The following is a 15,119-nucleotide window of genomic DNA, read 5'->3' as shown; positions in this document are numbered from 1 at the left end:
GAGCCAAAACTGTCTTGTGTGCAAAAAGAAACTGGAGACTTTTTTTTTGCTATGATGACTCCGAGTAGCATAATCTCTGATATGTCTATAATCAGCAATAATTGTTTCCCGTTAGCTCAATGGAACATCAACTTCTACAAGGATTTGGACTTCAGTTTTAATTCCTTACACATTACTCCCATGGACAACATCCTAGAAATCAACGGGTTCGCTAATAATCATGAATACTTATTAAATTTTAAAACAAAACATATGTTAATAACCAGCTCTAACCAAATACCCTGCTTTATATAGCAACAGAATTACAGATTGCATTCCCAAAGAAACAAAATATTTCCACTCTGGTTCAGCTTTCTGGAGATTTGCTTCGCTAATAGTTCCTTTCTTCCCTCAGGAAAACTGATTTCTCCTTTATCCTAGATTCTTGAGGTTTTATTCTCTTCCCTGTTTCTGAATGATTTAGTTTCTCTGGGGCAGCAGACAAAGTCATCATGAACAGCGAAGAGGAGAGAAAGGTAGATCAGAATTTAAGAATAAAACAGAAAGCACAATTCATAATACAGAGTTCTTTGTCAAGAGTCATAGGGATCTTATTCTTCCAGGGCCTGACAATCCTTTTTTACTCCATCTCACTGCTCTCTCATATAAATCTGGTCTAAGAAAGACTAAGAGTATTGAAGAAGCTGGTGGCATTAAAGGTCTTATAACCAGTCTGCCTCCTGAATGATTTTTCAGGAGAGAGTGAGGATGCAGAAGGACTGGAACAACATGCCCACACTGAAAACATGTATACATCTTAAAAGTTTTCCTCTAGTCAATACATATGATATGCAGTGAAAGAGGGAAATTATTGTCTTTTCCCAGGACTTATAAGTAACAAGCAAGTTTTGAAAATAACTTGAAGTGACAGTATTAGTAAAAAGCTTCACAAGGTGCTCCTGCCACACTGCTGTATTTCAAATTAATTAACCAAATACCGTTTACATAAAAGGCAGACAGAATACTATGGAAATGCCACCACTGGCAAAAATCTGCAAAGCAAAAAGATCTGATGGGTGTAAGAAGTGCAGTGGCTGGGTAAGAACAGTACTGGAACTCCACTGCTCTCTCCAGTTGGGGTGTACAGAGTGATCCGTGATTTTTGCTTTCCTTAAAAGCTGGAAAGGGTTTCTAGAACAGAAAAACTACATGACAGACTACAGTAATCTTGTAAGAAAGCCAAGACTTAAAAGCAAGTTCTAAGGAATTATTCCTGATCAATTCTTTGATTATGGATCTGTCAAAGTCCGTTGCTTGAGGAAAATTTTGAAATTTTTTTTTATGTTTATTTACTCTTAATTTTACATCCTGATTTTCTACAAGATCACTGCTGTCCATGAAATGGTACTTTGTTTAAAAAAGGTGATTGCACATGACCCACAGTTGATGGGGCAATGCTACAAAAAATTACTATTTAGCCTGATTTTCTTCATGCACAGTGGTCTAAAGGAAGACAATCTGGCAAAAGATAATTCTCTAGTGGCTTCTGCTGCTGGAAAACTTTTCAAAGTGACACCTACAGAACACAATTTCTTTTCATTTGTATCTTTTTGATTTTAGAAAAGAAATTCATTTTAGGCTAATTAAAAAAAAAAAGCCAAGACAAACCACCAAACAACTGTGTTCAAAAAGTCAATAGAACCTGCTTTATAAATTTATTCATTTAGCTTTCTGACAACTTACTGGAAAATGGCTACGAATCTTGTAAGACTGAAGCTTCACTGAATGCAAATTCTCTGCAACCAGCTATGGTACTAGTACAACTACGGACACGAACTATGACAGGCAACAAAGCTGCATAATACACGATCTTGTAAACCAACTCAGTGCTAGCACAGAATGTATTATCCAAGCACTTCAGTAACAGCCTGTGCTCTGTCTAACTGAAGAGACTTCTATCCCACCTAACTTCTTAGGACTTAAGTAAGATATAGTTTGAAACCGGGAAAATTCCTTACCAACCAGATCTCCTTCCTTTATTTAACTACCTTTTGATTAAAAATGTAAGCAGCAGACATGCAGAACACTCTTATGTTAGGCCTCCCATTCCCTGACAGTCAAGTGCAGCCTCCCCCCCCCCCGCACTCTGCTTCTCCCACAATGCACAGGATGGACAAGAGACGCATATGGTATGAGACAGGTCCAACAATTAACTACAGATTATGGGGGGGAACGGGAATGACACAACAACAACCAGTCTCAAGAGAAAATTAAAGCCGTTAAAATTTACATATTTACATTACATATAAAAAATTCAGTTCATATAAAATGAATATTCAAGTAATAGCAAGCACCTGGAAGCGGATAGTGACAGGAGAAAAAATACGGAATGGCAATTTCATCAAGGATAAATGTCAGAATTAGAGCTGAATGCTGTTTTACCTAGGAATTGCAAATGGTTGAACTGTGCACCAAAATGGCAGATTAACATGAGTTCAGACAAATGTGACATAACAGATGTCAATGGGAAAAACAAAGTGTAATTGTACATAAAGAAAGATAATGAGTTAGTACAATGAGTAATCCATTTTACCCGCTATGTCTTGGCAAAGCATCATAGACAAGCCATCTGCTTTACACACAATACTGATAAAAATTATAAACTATTGAACAGGTGATACCAGGAGATACAGACAATATCACGATGTTATAACCTGACAATACTGAACATGTCAGTGCCTTGAAGAACGGTCATCCTATTTGGGAAAAAAAAACCCTGAAGGAAACAAAAAGCCCAAGTAAAGCATTACTTTACAGGTCTAATATATGGTAATAATTTTGGAAATAAATGAATTAGCATCTACAAATTAATTTCTCTCTGGAAAAAATAACTACTGCAAGAATTCTTTTCTAAATGGTCATTAGACACCACCTAATCTTTCCTTCCAAGATTAGGTATACTAATTCCAGAGCCTAAGCTAAAATTCCTATAAGGGTCACTGGTACTGTCTGTTAAATTTCCCCTGTAATTTCAGCTGGATACAACCCTCAAAGTTCCTTCTATTGAGACCCTGTATTGTAGCGTGTTGCTCGTGTGTCTCATGTTTTTATTCTTACATTTACAGCAGTTATGTTTCAGCAGCAATTTAAATAATTCTGATTAATTCAAGTTTTCTTTTAGATTAAGTAATAGGTGACAGACTTCTCCAAACCTTATTAAAATAAAATAAAGATTCACAAATTGTTTGATCCAAGACATGCCAGAGAGTACCTGTATAAAGGAGTCAGCATTTCAGTATAATGATATTCCTGTCCTAGAATCTCCTGGAAATGCTTCTGTATTGCAAAACTTCTTAATCGTACAGGATTTGTATTCTTATCAATAGCAGTGATTTTGCTGCAGGTATGACTAAAATCCTCAGGCAGAATAGGTTTGGACTATTATCCTCGTTTTCACATTACTTCATAGAACCACTGAGCAATTTATTATGCTAGCTAGTAAGTCTTAAAAGTCTTGCAAATTAAGACTGGAGCACAGAAGTGAACCTCTGTGGGGGTATGCTGTTGTCACTAGGACACTGTAGAAATCACACCTAGTAAACCTTCAGACTGCCAACTTGTGAGAGACTATAAGCAGGCAGGAAAACAAGCTTAAAATTGAAAGTGATCTTGACAAGTCAGAGAACTAATCTGAAAAAATACAACACAACAGTAAGAAAAGTGTAAGCACGAAGGAAGTTCATTACATAAAGCGAAGATGGGGTAAGCAATATGCAGGGTTCTGCAGAAAGGATCTGGAGGTTCATGTTTAGAAAACTAGACATGAGCTAAACATTGCAAGAAATGCAAACGTACTGGGGTTTTTAAAAGGGAGTGATGCATGAAATACATCTCTATTCTATACTCTCCTACTACTCTACTCACGTCTAGCAGAACCTAACCTGCCCAGTTTCATGCACAATGCTTAAAGACAGACATGAATCAAGTGGAGAGGGGGAGCATAAAGGAAAAATAAAAACAACCAGAGGCCTTAAAAAAGCGGGAAGATTGAGAGAACTGGATGTGTTTAGTGTAGAGATGACTTTCTAATGGCAAGGATATTTAGAAACAAGACTGACTTGCTTTGGGAGGTTATAGAACTCCATCTCTGAAGGTTTTCAGGCATGAATCATGACAAAAATCAGATAAGAAGGTTATAGATTAACTTGCATCTTTTCTGAAGGAAGTGGGATGGACTAGATTAGCACCGTTATCCTACTCCCAAATTCCTGGAAAACAATATACAGGAGATCAGTACTCTAGTTCTAAACATGTAGCAGCTTTGGGAAGTACCTTTTCTGCAGTCGTCCAAACACCATACCCAGTTACCTCAACACATCCATCATGGGAGCTTGCAATATGGGCTGGAACAGATTTGGAGAGATTATCTATATGTTCTTTTACCCCAAGACAGAATCAACTGTGCCTAAACCATTCCTGAGACGTGTCTGTAATTCAAGGTGATCCACCTGTGGCTTACAAGCTCCATAGGGTTAAATCTCATGACCAACAGCAAGGCTGTCTTGGAATGGAGCAGTAGGATAACCTGAAATGCCAGCTGTGGTGGATGCAAGTGAGATACTGAGACCAAGATTGCTGGATCATCAGAGCCAGGTGGTCAGCCTAGTTCCAGTCTTGCATGGTGAGATCTAAGAAAAAGTTACTTTTATCAACTGCGTGTGAACTGCTCCTGTAGTTTGTCCTCCTCTTGGCCTTCAGTGTACAGAGTATGCGCTCATAACTGCCAGTCAAGTGAAGTTTTTGATGAGCGTCTTGTGGGGGTCTTGTAAGTCTGTCATCCTTGGTGTAACCTGTCCTGTAAAATCTCAGTGATGGATTCAAAATGATCAGGTGATTATCCCTAATTCAATATGATCAGATCTTTCTTCCACCTTCTCACTTCTAGTCTGAACAATCTCCAATTACAGCAGTCTTTCTCTTATGTTGCCTAAATCTCTGATCTTCTCATTACTAAAGAGTCCTCTCCAATCCACCCATGTAAACACACATCTAATACTTCTAAGTTATACAAAGTGCAAATTTCTCAAAAGCTATGACAAAAATCATAGTTCTTTAAAATAGAAATTACCAAGTGACTTTCAGCAAACAAACTATGGCCAGAGTTTCAAGTGTGTACTGTCAATTTAACAGACGCTGTAGTTGCTCAGGTACTAGTTCCCTAGACATGTAATTCTTCTGCCATCAAAATTAAAAGGTACACCACAGTCATTACACTGCCAATCTTCTTTTAATAGTTATATGTAGGATGTTACCTATAACAGTGGTGCTCCAGCAGGAGAAACCTACCCATGGACACCTAATATCAACACATCATGTCATAAGAATCAGTCCCTCCTTAGCAAATGTAAAATATATGTGTCCCATGGGAAACTCAATTTTCCATATATCCAAAGCTTTCTTCATGAAAGGGAAATATTTGTTTCTCCATAAATAAATTATATATTAGAGTTCAAGCCAGAGTAAGTTTTCTAATTGCTTTTCAATATGACCTACTTAAGCCTGTTATCTGTGAATTGTAGAAGAATGAGTTAAATCTGTTTCATAATTTAGTTTAATCTTAAAAAAGAAAAAGCTATTTTGATTCTAACCTCTGAGAAAGTATATAGTGTAATACGTTGACTGGTAACATACTTAAAGAATAATAGTGATATACAGCCACATACAAAAATGGTTCTTAGAGCTTACAAGCACTGTCCTATTCTGCAGAAGTATTTTTGTAGAGCCTTTTGTGAGTATCAAAGACAAAATCCCACTACCACTGAAGATAACTTATTTTTTTGCTACCGATTTAGGTGATAAATAACAGGACAGAAATGTGTTGCAATTAATTAAAAACACAGGAGAAGAAACAAGTATTTCCCTTTATTAATATATATCTGTTTACCATACAAGCTATGAATATGTACATGGACATTAAAGATTAAATATTAGTATTAAGCAAATACTCTATCATAAAGTAACTTATATTTTTGTAACTTATTTGGAGGAATATAAATTTGAACCAGAGGAGGATTGACTTCAAGTATTCCAGGCTGTTTTTAAATCAGTTAGCAGCAAGATAACACACTATTAAAAAGTGATCATGAGAGACCTGTCTTCTTAACATATATCTTATGTTATTCTTACTCCTTGGCCAGCTGTACATTGGTCGGTTTTGCTCCAATAGGTATCCCATATTTGTGCAAAGTGCTGATTAAAATTTCACGCATTTCGTTGTTGTAGGAGTCAAAGTCAAATACATTTCGAACAACATTTGCCAGTCCTTCAGTTGGAAATTTCTGTGAAGAAACAAAGACCCCCAAATTTCTTTTACTGAATATCTGTTAAGTTACAGCATATCATTATATACTTCTAAAATGGATAGTTATAACAGTAACTTTGCTCAACTTAGACAAGCGCTCAAGTAATCTCTTTTTTAGTTTCCAGAATAAAGAAGGTACATTGCTTCAAGTCAGAATGAAGTTACTGACACTAAACCTGAACTAAACAAACAAGCAGGAGACAATTATTTAAATACACATCATCATTCTGTTTTAAAGAATTGTTTTCATTATACACATAACAAGACGGTGTAATCACTGTTATTAAAATACATAATTAAATATAGCCTGTACTTTTTAAATTTGGAACTGCTTTCTGCTAACCATGAAGATCTGACACAAATACATATATTCGTATAATTCAACTATACAATTCATTTAAGAATTCTGATTCTTAACGTTGAATATAGAAAAGCAGAAGATAAACTGCTTGCTTACTAAAAATGACTTTAGGTCATGATGGATTTTAGTAGAAACAGAAATTCACTTAAGATTTGCAAACATTTGTTTTCTCAGTGAAGAATACTACTTGAAATAATGTGCTGTGTACATAAAAAAAAAAAGAGGTTATCAAACTTGCATTAGTATTTCCAACAAAGGGAGTTTTGCTACTGGACTGGACTGATGATTTAAGGCCAGTGTGCTCTTCCAGGTTTCAGAACCGCCACTCACATATTCCCACACCTTTTAATTATTTTTGTTCTGCAAGAAAACACATTTTCCTGCCTCTCATTTCCCACTAAGACTTAGAAGCCAGTAAGACTTAAAAGCCTTGACTGAGCAGTCAATTGAACTCATGTAATAGGAATAAACTGAAATGAAGAAGGGGTTTTTTGGCACCTGCAGAAGACACTATAGGTGTGAAAAGCTGGTTTAGCCTTTCCGCAAACTGGTTCCAAGTGCTTAGTCAGTAACTTCCACTGTCTTTTGATTTACCCTGAAACTCCAATAGCAAACATGTACCTGTCCCCATTTAAATGAAGACAGATTCCAATAAACATGGACCTTAATGTATGCAGCCATAATATCAGGCTTAAATAAGCTTATTTTTTTAGAGGAACATTTAGGTAATTTAAACAGAATATGTGTTGTGCAAAATTTAGATTTTACTTGCCGTTGATAAAAACAGCTGTTTAAGTTGAACATGTTGACACAACTAAGTCACTGAGCCTTTTCACAGATACGCTTTAACAAAACATCTGGAAAAATCACCTTACTCTTGTAAGATGTAAATGGAGTAAATCAAATAAAAAGAATTTTTTAAAAAATCATCATTTTACTATATATCCTAGAACTTTACCACCTGACTGCTTTATTTTACCTTTTTTGGCAAGAGATGGGAGTGAGAATCTTTTTATTTTAAACTTCTCACTTTTTCTTCATATGCCTTTCATTCAAATACTAGATCTTTGAGACAAGGACTTGGATGCCCCCATCTCAGTATGGCACATTTACAGTGATGAAGATAAACACATGAAGAAGTATTTTAGGGAGTTGAAGTCTTAATCGTTTTTTCCCCATTAGTGAGCAAGGCTGGTACAAAAAACTTGAAAAACAGACTTACACAAGTGTCAGAGAAATTTATAAATGTATTAAAAGATATTTGAGTCCTGAATAAAAACTAAAATAGAAGAAACCAGAAAACTTTCATGAATGTTTTGACCTGTACTCTTAATCAAATATCAGCCTTAGTCAGGAGTTTAATATCTTCCCAACTTAATAAATATCTAATCTCTGAAATAAAATATCTGTGACACAAGCAATACTAAAATTAGCTAGTTACTGTGGTAGAATGGAATACCACTGCTAGAAAGAGGCTTGTACAAACCTTTTTTTAATCTGTGGTGTACATGCCACAGAATATTTCAGTACTAGTGTTAGTATAAAAGCATGCTAAACTATGTCCTGCTTTTTAAATCTGTCCATGAGGAACCTATTAGAAGTTCTGCATTATTACATCTTAGCAAAATACAAGTTATTGTGAGATAATACAAAGTTGTCCTACAGCCTGTGCCATCCTGGTTACAATGTCCATTCCTTACCAAATGAAAGATGTACTAAAAATAAAATTTCTCCCAACAGCTATTCTAACTAAAGACTGTATAAACATTTCACATGTAACGTAAATGCGAAGTTTGTGACAATGTTTACTAGTGAAAGTACTAACTTCTATAATGTAAATTGCACCTTGGAGTCACAGTAAACATCATATTGCAAAAAAAAAAAAAAGCCCACAGACTTATAAAAATGTACATCACAGTTAAGTTTAAAAACATGTAAAGCTACTTAGTACTCAGTGTGCAAGATCCTATCTCAGTCTGTTTTCAAGTGTGTCTTCGTTTCAATAACAAGAACAAAACATGTCCAGAATTGTGCTTACTCTATATAACCAAACCCTTTCCTTAAGTAATTATTTTAGAACATTTATGATGATGACTACTTCATTTCCTGTGTTCTTCACTTCTCACTGCAAAGCACAACCAACAAACTGGCACCAAGCTATCTTGTTCACTCATGACCTACTTTTTTACCTGCCCTGCACTAGGTACTGCAGAAACCTTGGTCCAGTGCTTCAAATATTATCTCGTTTTCACCAGTAGTCTTCAAGTATGTCCACAGTTTTCTGAATCATTGCATAACTTCTGACATTGATACCCTTCTCCTCAATGAATTGCCTCAATAGTTCCATGCCTCTTTTATCAGCAGGACATCATAAAAAATTATTTCCTGAGGTACAACTGATCGCTGCTGTCAATAAAACCTGTTCTGAACACAAGCCACTTGTCAAAAGGCCCTCTACTTCAGTTATTAAAAAAAAAAAATCACAACCCTCTTGCTTCAATCAGAACAAATCCAACCACTTTTTAATAACTGCCTTGACACCTGCTTACTGAAGAAAGGCAATGGCAGTTCACTTGAAGCAAAAAAAAGGAAAAAAGGAAAAAAGAAAAACAGGAAAACAGGAAAAAAAAAGGAATGGCTGAATGTTTGACTTGAACATTTTAAAAAAAATCATTTGGTTTCTATTGATTTTTAAAACCAGATTACTGGCGAAATTGATCTCTCATCAGTCTGGCTGGTTCTCATTCATTGATTCTTCCCCTTACAAGTAACACCTCTGTGTGTACCTCAGAGTATTTTCACAGCTTAGATTCTTGGCTATTCCCTAAAATAGTAACACAGGTTTTGCTTTTAACAATTTTATATTTATATATATATAATGCTTTATTTGATACAGGGTTGTGACAGAATTCAGCTTGGTGAAAAGTCTATATTTTTATGGATCTAACTTTCCATGAGTACATATATTGCTATAGTCTGCTTAAAAGCTATCAGCAAAATAGTAGTTTCCTAGTACAAATACAGAATCTTAATTAAAATATGCTATACACATTGAGGTCTAGTGTACTTCTACCACTACCCTGAAAACAAAGTGACAAATTATCTGGTATCCAGTTTGTAATGAATCCAGATTTTTGTTTTAGACTTCTACCTTGTGTTCTCACTACCACTCACTTCCCTACACATTCTAGTGCCTTCAGATGCCCACGCATTTCCCATCCTGCCAGCACCATCCCAAAGGCCCACCCTGCCGCCATGACACTAACAGATCTCCCACTACCTGCTCATTCCTCCGTGCCCTTGGCTTCCCCCTGTATCCCCGATGCCTTTTGAGTGAACACTGCCAGCTCTCTCTGTGTCTCTTCAGTTGTCCTCTCAGCAGGGCAAGAAGCACCACGTCTGTGGCTCATCCTGAGCGACAGGCATACTAATTGATTAACCAGTGCTCGTGTCTTTAGTGGGCATCATCTACTGCCAAGAAAAACAGCTGAATTCTCCCCCTGCCTTTTCATTCACAGGGACACTAATTTCAACCTGTTCCCCTCTGTCACATAGCTGCTGATTTTGATTAAACCAGCAGAAACCTAATTGTCTTTGAAAACTGGTAACTGAGATTCACTGTGGTTGGCCAAAACGGTAAAAGATTATTATTGATGTGTGTTTGGGAGCAAGGTGAGAAAGGGATACAAACTGTGATTTGATAAGCTTAGTTTCCTTTCGAGATTAGGCTGAACAGAAAAAAGTAATATCTTAGCACAAAAAGCTTACTGAACAGGCCTAAAAGCCTGACGATTAGTAGACTTCAGGGCCAGAAGGTACCTTAGACATTTACTGCTTGAAAACTGTTATACTAGTGCCTAATATTAGAAAGTAATCTCAGATACAAACAGGAAAGAAGGCCTATCAGAAAAATCTCAGCTTTCCCAAACTCAACAGAGTTAGTGAAAAAGCTATTTCCATTTTATCTGGACTAATGTGGCTTGCCTGATTAACATCTACCAGGGACATTGGGTGAATCTTGACTCCGCAAAACAACATACAAAAGGTCTCATGAAAGTTAGCATATTAGATTGCAAAGAAGCAGTCACAGCATACACCGGTAGTTACGGGCAGCATATGGTAACCCAACAGAGCAAGAGCAGAGCTTCTTAGCTTGCCCATAAGACACTATTAGCATCAATACTCGTCTGAAAACTGCAGGTGAGCGAGACAAAAAGGCTATATTCAGGTCACCTGTGATCTAGAGCTGCAAGACCCAAATTCCCTATACAATCTATGGGGTGAAATAGTTGCAGCAACCAAGTTAGGCACCTGCATTAGACAACTTTCCCTATGCGTGCAGTTTCAGGTCTTCAAACTAGTTTGGTATCTCAAGCTTCACCAAAAAACCCTTTCCTTAAGAAAAAGCTAGCATAGAGGCAACCTAGCTCTGAATGCAGTGTCTAAGCTACAACTAAATTGCTACAGGCTCCCTACTTGCTTAATCTTTATGGGAAGATGCTCTTGTAACTACACTGTAGACACAATCCTATACGTTGAAGACCACAATTAATCAGCGTGCAGAGATTAGCCTAATAATATACTGACGCCACAGTAATCAGAATATTTTTTAACTGACTAGCCCCGATGCTCAGATGTGCTCTCAGATAACAGTAATCAACAACAATTTTTTCTCCAAAACATCCAACCCTTTCTTAGAGAAGCAAAAAATTCAGAAATTATGTGAAAGAAATCAACACAATAGTACAAAGAGAGTGGGGCTGTGGAACTGCTGTAAGGGAAATTGTTTAACAACATGACTAACTTCCCTCCTTCCTTCGTAAGGACCAGCAATTTTATTGACTCATTTCCCTCCTTCCTCTTTTTTCTCTACCTGAAGACCTAAAAGCTTCTTACTTTGGAATAACCATTATGTTTATGTTCATTGTTTACATTTGGCTACTCCTAGTCTTTTTATTATTCAGATTGAAAAACAAGTTACAGTAAACAAAATGTTGCATTCTTTCAAAGAGACTGGGATCTTGAAAACAAATGTTAGAGAAGAAATCAAAGCTGCATGTTGGAGATTTATCTGGATATTTACACTTGACTTTGAAAGAGGTGAAAATTTAGCAGACGTGAAACTTCCCTGCTGATCTGTGCCCAATGTCCAGGCTGAAGTGACCATACTTATCTGGTTAAGTGAAGGAGACAGAAGCAGAGAGTAAGTGCCCTTAAGACAACTAGTAATGCAGCTCTTCCAATCTTCAATTAGATGCAGTTCACACTCAAAGATAAAAAGAATTAAGTCCTATGTTTCTGCACCAGTTGGTGACAGAAGACAGCGCAACTTCAGAGTACTTTGAGACAGATGATGAAGGAAAGAAGCTAGGAAGGAAGGTGGGAACAGCCAAAGAGTATGAAGACAGGAAGGAGTTCATTTAACAAAAACCCTAAACCACCAGCTTTTCAGCAGCACAGCAACTGTTGCTCAAGTCTGTAATTTTTCCACTTTCCTCTCCAATGTAACTCTGTGTCCTGGTTTCAGCTAGGACAGAGTTAATTTTCTTCCTAGTAGCTGGTATAGTGCTGTGTTTTGGATTTAGTAGGAAAATAATGTTGATAACACACTGATGGTTTTAGTTGTTGCTAAGTAGTGTTTATACTAAGTCAAGGATTTTTCAACTTCTCATGCCCAGCCGGCAAGAAGGCTGGAGGAGGCACAAGAAGCTGGGAGGGGACACCGCCAGGACAGCTGACCCAAACTGGCCAAAGAGCTATTCCATACCATATGACATCATGCCCAGTATATAAACTGGGGGAGTTGGCTGGCAGGGGCGGATCGCGGCTCGGGAACTACCTGGGCATCGGTCAACGAGTGGTGAGCAATTGCATTGTGCACCACTTGCTTTGTATAGTTTAATTCTTTTAGTATTACTATTGTCATATTATTATTATCATTATAATTGTTTTTCATTCCTTTCTGTCCTATTAAACTGTCTTTATCTCAACTCACGAGGTTTTTTCCTGATTCTCTCCCCCATCCCAGGGGTGGGGGGGGAGCGAGCGAGCGGCTGCGTGGTGCTTAGTTGCCGGCTGGGGTTAAACCACGACGCTCTGTGTTTAGAGATCACAGAATCATAGAACGGTTTGCGTTGGAAGGGACCTTAAAGACCATCTAGTTCCAACCCCACTACCATGGGCAGGGACACCTTCCACTAGACCAGCTTGCTCACAGGCCCATCCAACCTGGCCTTGAACACTTCCAGGGAGGGGGCACCCACAGCCTCTCTGGGCAACCTGTGCCAGTGTCTCACTACCTTCACAGTGAAGAACTTCTTCCTTACATCTAATCTAAATCTACCCTCTTTTAGTTTAAAGCCATTACCCCTTGTCCTATCCCTACACGCCCTTGTAAAAAGTCCCTCTCCAGCTTTCTTGTAGGCCCTCTTTAGGTACTGGAAGGCTGCTAGAAGGTGTCCCCGGAGCCTTCTCTTCTCCAGGCTGAACAAGCTCAAGTCTCTCAGCCTTTCTTCATAGGAGAGGTGCTCCAGCCCTCTGATCATCTTTGTGACCCTCCTCTGGACTCACTCCGACAGGTCCATGTCCTTCTTATGTTGGGGGCCCCAGAGCTGAACGCAGTACTCCAGGTGGGGTCTCACAAGAGCGGAGTAGAGGGGCAGAATCACCTCCCTCGACCTGCTGGTCACGCTTCTTTTGTTGCAGCCCAGGATACAGTTGGCTATCTGGGCTGCAAGCGCACATTGCCAGGTCATGCTGAGCTTCTTGTCAACCAACACCCCCAAATCCTTCTCCTCAGGGCTGCTCTCAATTCACTCATCGCCCAACCTGTATTTGTGCTTGGGATTGCCCCAACCCATGTGCAGGACCTTGCACTTAGCCTTGCTGAACTTCATGAGGTTCACACAGGCCCATCTCTCAAGCCTGTCAAGGTCCCTCTGGATGGCATCCCTTCCCTCCAGCATGTTGACCTCACCACACAGCTTGGTGTCGTCGGCAAACTTCCTGAGGGTGCACTCAATCCCACTGTGCATGTTGCCAACAAAGATGTTAAACAGCGCAGGTCCCAATACACTGTAACCCCCTTGTAGAAGGCCACCAAATTTGTCAGGCATGATTTGCCCTTAGTGAAGCCATGTTGGCTGTCACCAATCACCTCCTTATTTTCCATGTGCCTTAGCATAGTTTCCAGGAGGATCCGCTCCATGATCTTGCCAGGCACAGAGGTGAGACTGACTGGCCTGTAGTTCCCCAGGTCTTCCTTTTTTCCCTTGTTAAAAATGGGGGTTATATTTCCCCTTTTCCAGTCAGTGGGAACTTCCCTGGACTGCCATGACTTCTCAAATATGATGGATAGTGGCTTAGCCACTTCATTCGCCAGTTCCCTCAGGACCCGTGGATGCACCTCATCAGGTCCCATGGACTTGTGCACCCTCAGGTTCCTTAGATGGTCTCGAACCTGATCTTCTCCTACAGTGGGCGGTTCTTCATTCTCCCAGTCCCTGCCTTTGTCTTCTGCATCTTGGGCAGTGTGGCTGGTGCACTTGCTGGTGAAGACTACGGCAAAAAAGTTGTTGAGTACCTCAGCCTTCTCCATATCCTGGGTAAATAGGTCTCCTGTTTCCTTCCAGAGAGGGCCCACATTTTCCCTAGTCTTCCTTTTATCACTGACGTACCTATAGAAGCTTTTCTTGTTGCCCTTGACGTCCCTGGCCAGATTTAATTCTCTCAGGGCTTTGCCTTTCCTAATCCAATGCCTGGCTGCTCGGACAATTTCTCTGTGTTCCTCCCAGGCCAGCTGTCCTTGCCAACACCCTCTGTAGGCTTCCTTTTTGTGTTTGAGTTTGTCTAGGAGCTCCTTGTTCATCCATGCAGGCCTCCTGGCATTTTTGCCTGATTTCCTCTTTGTTGGGATGCATTGCTCCTGAGCTTGGAGGAGGTGATCCTTGAATATTAACCAGCTTTCCTGGGCCCCTCTTCCCTCCAGGGCTGTATCCCATGGTACTCTACCAAGCAGATCCCTGAAGAGGCCAAAGTCTGCTCTCCTGAAGTCCAGGGTAGCGAGCTTGCTGTGCGCCCTCCTTGCTGCCCTAAGGATCTTGAACCCTACCATTTCACGGTCACTGCTGCAGCCAAGGCTGCCCTTGAGCTTCACATTCCCCACCAGCCCCTCCTTGTTGGTGAGAACAAGGTCCAGCATAGCACCTCTCCACGTTGGCTGCTCTATCACTTGGAGAAGGAAGTTATTATCAGCACATTCCAGGAACCTCCTGGACTGCTTATGCCCTGCTGTGTTGTCCCTCCAACAGATATCGGGGTGGCTGAAGTCCCCCATGAGGACCAGGGCTTCTGAATGTGAGGCTGTTCCTATCTGTCTATAGAGGGCCTCATCTGCTTGGTCTTCCTGGTCAGGTGGCC

At 39.4% G+C, this 15,119-nt stretch overlaps 1 protein-coding gene across 2 annotated transcripts in view; it reads right to left on the bottom strand.

The window, feature by feature from the left end:
- Window positions 1-15,119, bottom strand: part of VWA8 (von Willebrand factor A domain containing 8) — a 200,726-nt gene that overhangs the window by 72,245 nt on the left and 113,362 nt on the right. For both annotated transcript variants that reach the window (XM_050896862.1, XM_050896870.1), the window contains exon 26: window positions 6,166-6,317. In XM_050896862.1, coding sequence (XP_050752819.1) covers window positions 6,166-6,317 — 152 coding nt within the window. The remainder of the gene's footprint in view (window positions 1-6,165; window positions 6,318-15,119) is intronic.

The sequence above is a fragment of the Gymnogyps californianus genome, chromosome 1, assembly GCF_018139145.2.
Source record: "Gymnogyps californianus isolate 813 chromosome 1, ASM1813914v2, whole genome shotgun sequence".
In the NCBI taxonomy this organism is placed as follows: Eukaryota; Metazoa; Chordata; class Aves; order Accipitriformes; family Cathartidae; genus Gymnogyps; species Gymnogyps californianus.
This window is presented reverse-complemented; position numbering and strand designations above follow the sequence as displayed.